Source organism: Oryza sativa, chromosome 1, assembly GCF_034140825.1.
Source record: "Oryza sativa Japonica Group chromosome 1, ASM3414082v1".
In the NCBI taxonomy this organism is placed as follows: Eukaryota; Viridiplantae; Streptophyta; class Magnoliopsida; order Poales; family Poaceae; genus Oryza; species Oryza sativa.
This window is the reverse complement of record NC_089035.1, coordinates 15,081,254-15,091,208: the sequence shown is the minus strand read 5'-3', so window position 1 is coordinate 15,091,208 and position 9,955 is coordinate 15,081,254. Positions and strand designations below refer to the sequence as shown.

The following is a 9,955-nucleotide window of genomic DNA, read 5'->3' as shown; positions in this document are numbered from 1 at the left end:
TTAATTACAACTTTAATTTTTGTACCACATTTAATAATTATCAATACTATTAATATCAATATCAATAACTACGAATACAACTATTAATATTTTAGTTTTTTTCATTTCTTACATATAATATTGCTCGTATATATAAAATTAAACATCACATGAACTACTAATTAATTATAACTTATAATTACTACTACGTACAAATTAATTCTAACTTATATTATACATTTAACCTGAATAGACTCTATTAACTTTCTACATTTCTATTTTCACATACGACCTAACAAAATATAATGTAGTTATACCTAATACAGACATTAGTTTTTCTCTGACATAACTACAAATAAATATTAACTACGTGAACTAACAATTTAGAAATCCTCGTCGTACGAATTTATGCTAATAGAAAACTAATCAACTTACGTGTTTTATTTTCCTTCTCTCCACTGCATGCACTGCCTCCTCTCCTCTTGCTCTTCCTCTCCTCAGTTCACTCCCTTCTGTCTTTGCTGTGTGAGGACCATCTCCTCTCCTCTCAATTTAAGCCCGTGAGGGCATTGGATTCCAACGCTAGCGGTTACAAATGGCCGGCATGATGTGACTACAACAGTAAATCGATAAGACAATGCACAGAGCTCTTCCACCTCTCCCTAAAGCTAACCCGTGCAAAAAGCAAAAATCAAATAGGGATGGGAAAGAAAGGCGTTGGTGGAGAAAAGCGGCGACGCTCTCGCGCATGCGGAGCGCGATACCGAGGCGGTCTCGCGCATGCGTACCGTGATACCGCGCCTGCTGCCGCGACCGGCGCGCGCAAAGCGCGACACCGCTTTCGGTCTCGCGCCCTAAAAGCGCGACAGCGCTGCCCCACCTCGCTCCTCGCTCTCGCGCACGCGGAAGGCGAAGCCGCTTTCGGTCTCGCGCCCTCAAAGCGCGACAGCGCTGCCCCACCTCGCTCCTCGCTCTCGCGCTCGCGTATAGCGATACCGCTTTCGGTCTCGCGCTCCCAAAGCGCGACGCCGCGGGCCCACTGCCCTTCCCCAGGATTTCTCTCCCTCGCGCATGCCGCGTCAGCACTCTCGCGCGCGCAAAGCGCGATACCGCGTGCCCACGTCTTCCCTGTCGCGTCATAATCGGTCTCGCGGTTACATATAACGAAACCGGCCTCGGTCTCGCGTAACCAAAGTGCGAGAACGATGGCTCCGCCCGAGGTAGTCGTGGGGATTTCTCCACGTGGCGCTCTCGCCCCTGGAAAAGGCGATACCGCTATGGTCTCGCGGCTCGCTTGTGCGAGAGCGCCAGCTTAACTTCGCTATCGCTTTTTCCGATCGCGATTTCGCTTCGCTCTCGCACTTTCAAAGAGCGAACATCGGTATCGCTATTCCAAAAAGCGATACCAATGGTTTATTTCCACAAATCGTTCGCTATAGAGTATATTTTTGCACAATCAATCCATAAACAGTATAATTTCAAAAAATTTTCCAGAAATATGAGTTCCTGTGTTACAGTATGGCTAAATATAATAGGAATATATTTATTAACCATAAGGAACTCCTATGGTGGAAGAAGATCAGTTAGTGTGGTGAACATGTTATATTTGCTTTCACTACTAGAAAAATATTTTTTTCGCAACGTTACGATTTTATTTTTCCAGGTGGATTACAAAATCACCGTTTGTAAAAATAGCTCAAGAAATGCAGGACCTCAAGTCCACCGCTTGCAAAAATCCGGCACCCACGCGCTACCCACTTCCTTCACTCACAGGTTGTGTTCTTACCACAGGTTTCCCAACTCATCTCCCTCGTTTTTCGCGCGCATACTTTTCAAATTGCTAAACGGTGCGTTTTATGCAAAAAGTTTCTATACGAAAGTTGCTTAAAAAACTCATATTGATCCATTTTTGAAAAAAAAAGCTAATACTTAATTAATCACGCGCTAATGGACTGTTTCGTTTTCCGTACGCACTATTCCTAATGGGAACAAGCTGGAGCGAACACAACCTAAGTCCTCACCCCCTCCACCCATCCCCCCACCTCTCCCTTCACTCCCTCACCTTCATCCCTCCCCCTTCCCTCCCCCTTTACTTCCTCACCCCTCCTCTTAGATCCAGCCAGCGACATGGAAGGTGGAGGCAATGGCCACAACAACCGACGGCGCGGAGGCGCGTGGCGACCAGGAGGAGACCTGGCGGCATGGAAGACAACACAGTAGCCGGCGGCACGGAGGACAGCACAGCAGCCAGCAACGCTCTCCTCCCCTCCCTTCCTCCCTCCCAGATCCGGCCGGAGGAGGAGAGACGACGGCGGACGGAGGAGGAGCACCCTAGATCTAGCGGTCCCGAGCACCGCCGCTGTTTGATCTAAAGGTCTTGAGTCCTGCCGCCGGTCGTCTTCCCGCTCCACCTCTTCTTCGAGCCGCATGCCATCTCTGGCCAGTCAGATCGACCAGCGGAGAGCCCGGGGTCACTAGATTCAGCCGGTGGCTCGGCCTCGCCGTCGGCCGATGCGGCAGTGTTGCCCTCAACGATGACAGCTTGGTCGTGGAGGGAGGCGATGACAGTGGCGCCGGAGAGAGGGCCAGAGAGAAGGGTAGTGATTAAGGGAGAAGAAGAGAGAGCGTGAGAGAAGGCGGGGGAGAAGAAGTGAGGTGGGGACTGGAGACTTCGAGAGTCATCAATGGGCGGTGGCTTTTAATATGGTAGATTCTTCTTTACACTAGCGGTCGCTTAAGAGGTCCGCCGGCAAAAATAGGGTTATTTTTGCAAAGTGACTTCCTATGCAACCGTGAGCAAGAATGGATTTTTCACTGACGGTCCTAAACCCTTCACCAACCCTTCACCCCTCGTTACAGTTTCGCACGCGGAGATCTCATGTAACCGCCATCAGAAAAAATAGGGTACAGCCATGAAAAAATCATTTTTCTAGTAGTGAAGCCAGATACCTGCAATCTGAATCTGATTTGGACCTTGAGCCTTGTAATTGTGCCGTGGGCTAAGCTCAATGGGTGGACGCCCTAGGGCTAACCCTATTATGTCCGCAATCATATTTATTCAATGGCCATCATATATTAGAGTCAGGTTTTGCTTAGATTAATCCATGTCATGCATTTTCGCCGCTAGTCGATTTGTGAAACACCAACTTCGAGTGCTTAATCATTCATCTGTAATTTTAGTTGTAATCTACGTTGTTCTTGCTTGTGTTTTTTTGATTCGTATGCAGGGATTAGCCTTCTCGGCGAGGTTAACCAGGTTTCGACACGGTTGATAACCAGATAAAACGGGGTGATGCGATTGTAGGGTTCAGATCGTGTTGATCGAAAACCGGACCGTGTGTATAAGTTTTCGTCAAATCGATAGTTATCTACATCTCACGGAAGATAGAGGGCCCGTTGCCATCAGCGGCTGTGGAATCCAATGAAAAGTGCTATCAAACTTAGAGTATGTGTTTACAATTTGGATCTTGTATCATCTACTTGCAATCACTATTGTGACTGTCAGTAGTCGGTAGCAGCTCTCACCATCAGATGCAAATCGAATGGTCCAAGTTTTTTTTGAAAGAACCGAATGGTCCAAGTTAACATATAACACTATTCATTGTACCGTAGCAAATAAATGTAGCGTGGGATATTGCTCATGATGTTATTGTTGTATAGGAGTGGATTTGAACCGTTGATCACAAAAAATGGACATCTCAAAATGCATGCAGTATTTAACTTGTTGTGACTGCACTTTAATCCTTACCATTTGAGTTCTATGGGCCCTTCCATATGGACGGTCAAAAAATAGGATGCTACTGGTATAATAGGAGTACATGCCCAATTATTACCTTGTTTACTTGGGGAAAAATTTTGGGTTTGGTTATCACATCGGATATACGGACACATATTTGAAGTATTAAACATAGTCTAATAACAAAACTAATAACAAAACAAATTACAGATTCCGTCAGAAAACTGTGAGACAGATTTATTAAGCCTAATTAATCCGTTATTAGTAAATGTTTACTATAGCACCACATTATCAAATCATGGCGTAATTAGGCTTAAAAGATTCGTCTCGTAATTTACACGCAATCTGTGTAATTGTTTTTTTTTCTGTCTACACTTAATACTTTATACATGTATCCAAGCATTCAATGTGACGGGCGTGAACATTTTTGTTTTGGGACTAAACAGTGCCATATATACTACTATTTTTTTTATCACGCATATTGGCATCTGGCAAGCCCACAGGATGATCATTTGACTTGGCCGCCAGTTGATCCCAAGCCAAATGTGCCTTTTCAGTTTCCCATACGGCAATGTACGAGTGCGACGCGCTGCCTTTGCATGCCGCAGGCAGGGCGCACCCCCCACCACGTTATCCTCATGTCCTGTTCCTTCCGCTTCCACTCCTCCGCCCTACCCGCAGCCGCTGCACGGCTCCACCTCTCCCGCGGACTCCGGCCGCCACCGTCACGCCGTCGCCTGCACAACACATTCTCACCCACCCTTTCCATCTCCCCGCCCTCCCGTCACGCCGCCATCGCCGCCGCCGCCGCTTCTCCCCTCGGTACGTACGTGCCCAATCTTGACAGAGAGCGGGTTAGTTTAGTTTAGTAATATCTGGTTGCGGATTGCTCTTTTCTGCTTCTACCTCGATTTTTGCCAATCCGGCAGGTCTCGATCGGCGAGGGACGTATAGGATAGGGAATCCATGAGGGAGGGGGCAAGACTGCGATGGTTAATTGCTTAGTTTGGTCCTATCCGATTGAAACTGACTGCTGGTTGTTCGCTTCCTCTTCGTTCCGGGATTGCAGGCGCATCTCAGGAGGCATCGGCGATGGCGGTGTCCGCGTCGGAGGGCGTTGGCCAGTACGATCTGCTGATTGTTGGGCCTGGCGTGCTTGGCCGGATTGTGGCGGAGAGATGGCAGCAGGTTAATTATTGCTTTTTGTACCCTTTTTTTTAAGCATTGGTACCCTTTACCCTGCTTTTCTGCTGTTTCTGAATATCAAGAATTTCATTGTACATTGCCGACTTGATGATTAACATGGTTGAAACACATAAAGATAATCTTCAGTGGTGTAGTGAAGCACCGACTAGTAGGATTATGGTTATCTTTTCCTTGCTTAACGATGGTTTCTGAATGGAATTCCTATTTTTGTTTCTAATGTGAGGGATGGTATATATGCTGAATTGCTGATAATATTTTCTGCTTTCCTTTTCTACTAGTAAAGATGTAAAAATATGTCTGATAGCTTTGCATATTTTACAGGAGCATCCAGGTTGCAAAATTTTTGGTCATACTGCAACCACAGATCATCACAGTGAATTGACTCAACTTGGGATCATTCCCTCCTTGAAAGGACCAGCTGTTCAGAAAGTTCCGTACGTTATTTTCTGCGCTCCTCCTTATCGGACAGATGATTACCCAGGAGATCTGAGGTAACAAAACTGTAGTACTCAAACGATGATTCCTCGTACATAGCATTCCGTTGCTTCTGAGAAAAAAAACCAAAGTTCTTTTAGTAATTATGCAAATACACAGCTATGAATTATAGGGCATCACTTCTGGGATTTTCAGAAATTTTTCTTTCAACCATCTAGAATAGACTAAGTGAGATCAATGAATGCTATGTTAATATTTACTGATAGCAGTCATATATTTGTTGAGAAGTAGCTGAGCGGTTTGAAAGCTGACACATACTTGTAATTTGGTCTTGTGCTAATATTGGAACCGGATGTCTGCTTCTGTAGTTCTGTTTGGGGAGTGGACACATCAGTTTCTTGATAAGCTTGGGAACCACATAAAAATATTCCCATTAAAACAAATAATGCCATTTGTCCTATTGCCAAACCTTAGGTAAATGCTGGCCCCCATCTTCTCAATATTGTAAGTTGAGAGCTTTGACTCGGGAGAGTATATAATATGCTACTTGCATGGCCAGAACTCAGAACTAGTGGCGAGTGGCGTTGAGTGCATGGAGATGTCTTGTACGTTGTTTATTTCAAATGTATGCGTGTACGCATTTCACATCTACTGATAGTGTACATTTGGGTATTTTATATGATACTAGTGTGAAATTTTCAATTTGTGTAATCCTTCTCAGAAGACATAACTTAGGGTCAAATGTGCAAGCTTGGGTACGCAGCTGGAGCATCATGTTTAGAGACTAGATAATTACTAGAAAGGCAACAACTGTAAACTGTCTTCTTGGCCCCTTGGCATTTTCTTTGAAATTTTGGAATCTTTACTTCCTTGCTAATTTAATCAAATGCCAATCCTCCTGCCGTTTCATTAAAAAAATTAACTTGGGGGACCAACATTTTAAGGAGCTGACAGCAACGGTTTGAACGGCACTTAGAGGATTAGGCTTGGGTGGGTATACAGAAACCAGGCTACTCTTTGTTTGGTGTCAATGGTAGCATACCTCTTTATACTGAAGTGCTGATAGACAAACAAGTAGATTATTTGCATACCTAAAAGAAAATATCGATACCAATGACACAAGTGTCTGCCATCAAAATTTTCATGTAGCTATTTTTTACTCTAAGCAAGTATAGTATATCAAGGACATGAACGTTCTTATTTCATAAAATATGTGCAGAGTGGCAGCATCAAACTGGAATGGACAAGGCTCTTTCCTGTTTACATCGAGCACTGCTGTGTATGACTGCAGTGACAATGGATTGTGTAGTGAGGTATAGTTAACCTAAACCGCACAATAAACAGGATCAAAGTTATGTCTACCGTTTCATTCTTCTCTATTTTGTAAGAAATATACCAGCATATGCAGAAAAAAAAATTAAGAAAATCTTTTGGTGGTTCAAAAAAGCTCTTGCTTTGTGGCAGTACAGTCTCACATCCAACTTTCTTGATTTTATTTAACCTTAGTATTCCTTTTCTGTTGTGTAGGATTCTCCTTGTGTGCCAATTGGTAGGAGCCCTCGTACTGATGTGCTCCTAAAAGCTGAAAATGCCGTCCTTGAGGCAGGAGGAAGTGTTCTCCGGCTTGTAGGACTTTATATATCCTTACTAAGAGGCGACTTTGTTTCAAAACTTAATGCAAAAATATTATTAAATATACCTGTGCCCCCATACACTTCTGTAATAGAATGGACATAACTGTTATATCTCCTTGACATACCACACAAGAGTGATAAAGGTCCTCACATTTTTTGGTTATCGAAGGGAACTTTTGATTCACGTCCAGATCACATACTCAATCTGATACACTATGAAGTAAGACCTGATACTTATCTATGTTTGGATAATAACATAAATGAGTCACAAAAGAATGTCATTTTGTAATTTGTGCAGTCCACACAAGCTAACTTGTTCATTATATAGGTCTTTTGATATATGAAAAATGACATAGCAAAGTTTGTTATAGCCAAAGCTTTTACAATATTACACTTACGCAACTATTTTAGATTTATGCAGAAGAATTAAGTGGTAAAAGTTATGTTTATTGACTTGAAAAGTTTAAAATGACCACTGTGACCAGAGGGAGTAGTTTAGAATTCATTTAGATTTTGTGGAGTCAAAATAAGGTTTCACTACCTGGTTAGAACTAAGCCACTTGTTGCAGTATTTCTCTCTCCATAATATATGATACAAATAACAGAGAATCTGAAGTTTGATTGAACAGTAAATACAAATTGAAGCATCAAGCAATATTAAGAGCGGTCCAATTTAATAAAACTGGGAGAATTAACAAAGAAAATATTTTAGAGATCCATTTTATAATTCTTACATAGGCAGGCAATAAAGATTGCTGCATGCATGCGGTCTACATATTCCAAGTATTTGTAAGTATGTGCTTTTTCAATTGTTATTATTTGTAGGATGCTGCTTCTCTTGCAATTGCCATTATGAAAAGGAGACTACGTGCTCGTGTTTTTGTTGGTTGTGACAATCAGCCTCTATCTAGGTAACTACAAACTTCATCTTATCGAGCCGACCTTCTATTCATCGAAGGACAATTTTGTTATACGTAGCTAGTATATTGATATGATGTTGGGCTTTGCAGGCAAGAAATAATGGACCTTGTTAATAGAAGTGGGAAATTTGATACGAAGTTTCAAGGCTTCACAGGTAGTCCCTGCAGCTACTGTTATGATTTATTGTGCAAATATTTGCCTATCCTAAATGGTCGTCATCTGCCTGTAAATGCAGGGACTGATGGTCCTTTAGGGAAGAGGATGGAGAATTCCAAAACTCGTGCTGAGATTGGGTGGCAACCGAAGTATCCAAGCTTCACAGAATTCCTTGGTTTGAGCAATTAGTATCCATGTATATCACAACATTTTACGGTTTCAATTCAATATTAAAGCATTGATGTGAATGTGATTCCTCTGGCAGTTGTTTTTTCTTTGGTTATTCTCAGTATGTGAGAGCATATGTGTTGATTTGATTTGTAATGTATGATAATTCATTATTACATAATCGACTGTACCATACCAAGAAGAACCTTTCGTGTCCCTAAAAAAGCACAAACACCACATAAATCAAACAATGAAACCACGAGTTGTATGTCTTTTGATCAAGAAGAAGAACAATTGTATCCTAGTTTCCTACCAGTGTGATGAGATACAAGTGCAAGCATGCATCTGAAGTGGTTGGTGGGATGTGTACCTGTGCACTTGTGCAACGTGAATCTTGAGTTGCGCCGGAAGAGGAAAGTTTGGTGAATTGATTATATCTTGCCACATCAGATGTTTCTTTTTTTTTTTGTTAATGCACTCCTCTACCTTGCGTCCTTGCCTCGGAGGAGAGGACAGGATTGCGTCAATTCACTGCAATTGTGCAAGTGTGGAAATAACCTCTTCACATATCCAGCCTCAGATTCGTAGGGATGGAGTTGTGTTTGACCTATTCACATGGATGAGAACGTATTGGAAACTAACTTACCATATTCGTTATTTTTTGAAATCGGAATAAAAAACCTCAATATAAAAATAAAATCGAATATTATTGAATACAAATACATAGTGAATATAAAATAAAACGAAATATACAAATGAATATTTGCAGGAATATAAAAACATCTCAAATTGAACTTGCCGAATCAACAAAGCAATTTTATATTGTCAATTTACATAGGTGGTTCCACAACTATGAAAATCAATTTTCACAAACAGTTTTGGAACCGCCTATGAAAATTGATGATATAAAATTTAGAAATGTTCAAGGCTTAGGTGTTGTTTGGATCCAGGGACTTAACTTTAGTCTTTATATTTAAACACTAATTTAGAGTATTAAATATAAACTACTTACAAAACTAATTACATAAATGAAAGCTAATTCGCGAGACAAATTTTTTAAGCCTAATTAATCCATAATTATAATTAGAGAATGATTACTGTAGATCATATAGGCTAATCATAAATTAAGTAGGCTTAATAGATTCGTCTCGCGAATTAGTCCAAGATTATGGATGGGTTTTATTAATAGTCTACGTTTAATATTTATAATTAGTGTCTAAACATCCGATGTGATAGGGACTAAAAAGTTTTAGTCCTATCTAAACAGGGTCTTATTATTTTTCTAAAATAATAGGTAAACATGTCCAAATTTTCAATTTTCACCGGCTAAATTTTGATACGAAATTTGATACATGATGGAATGAGCAAAACTTAAGGATATAGGAGGGATTGGGTAAAATTTTAGGGGTTTCATAGGGGATTTTTTTCAAAGGTCATAAACTATAGAGCACATGCCCATATGATATTATTTGAATCATATGTTTGAGATTTTGTAAAACGAATATTAAGAGCCCTAAATAATCTCAAATGATAAATTTGTCAACAGTAAAATTGTAGATCTAATTGCAGTAGCCCTCTCGAGTCTGAACTCCTGGCCTGCAAAGAAGGCATCAACCTGGCCCTGCAATGGACCCTGCTTCCGATCATTTTAGAATCGGACTGCCTGACAACATGATCCAGTCGGCAAAGAAGGAAATGTCCCAACTTGCTTACTTGGTTA

The 9,955-nt window shown here is 41.5% G+C and overlaps 1 protein-coding gene across 2 annotated transcripts; it reads left to right on the top strand.

The window, feature by feature from the left end:
• The first annotated feature begins 4,342 nt into the window (after positions 1 to 4,342).
• LOC4325729 (uncharacterized) lies at positions 4,343 to 8,315 on the top strand. 2 transcript variants are annotated; one of them, XM_066305474.1, is made up of 9 exons: positions 4,343 to 4,537; positions 4,785 to 4,903; positions 5,243 to 5,412; positions 6,576 to 6,669; positions 6,884 to 6,995; positions 7,122 to 7,210; positions 7,816 to 7,901; positions 8,001 to 8,065; positions 8,147 to 8,315. In XM_066305474.1, the coding sequence occupies exons 1-9, from the start codon at positions 4,354 to 4,356 to the stop codon at positions 8,254 to 8,256; spliced, it is 1,029 nt and encodes a 342-aa protein (XP_066161571.1). In that variant the 5' UTR covers positions 4,343 to 4,353; the 3' UTR covers positions 8,257 to 8,315. The 2 variants fall into 2 exon arrangements, with proteins under 2 accessions (XP_066161571.1, XP_015622661.2); XM_015767175.3 differs by lacking the exon at positions 7,122 to 7,210 and having other exon boundaries at positions 6,884 to 6,982.
• The last annotated feature ends 1,640 nt before the right edge of the window (positions 8,316 to 9,955 follow it).

Excerpts from the sequence above, each read along its gene's own strand:
- LOC4325729 (XM_066305474.1), top strand. The coding sequence starts at position 4,354 with ATGTCCTGTTCCTTCCGCTTCCACTCCTCCGCCCTACCCGCAGCCGCT. Across the intron at positions 4,904-5,242 it reads TGGCGGAGAGATGGCAGCAG|GAGCATCCAGGTTGCAAAAT; the intron begins GTTAATTATTGC and ends CATATTTTACAG. Across the intron at positions 6,670-6,883 it reads ACAATGGATTGTGTAGTGAG|GATTCTCCTTGTGTGCCAAT; the intron begins GTATAGTTAACC and ends TCTGTTGTGTAG.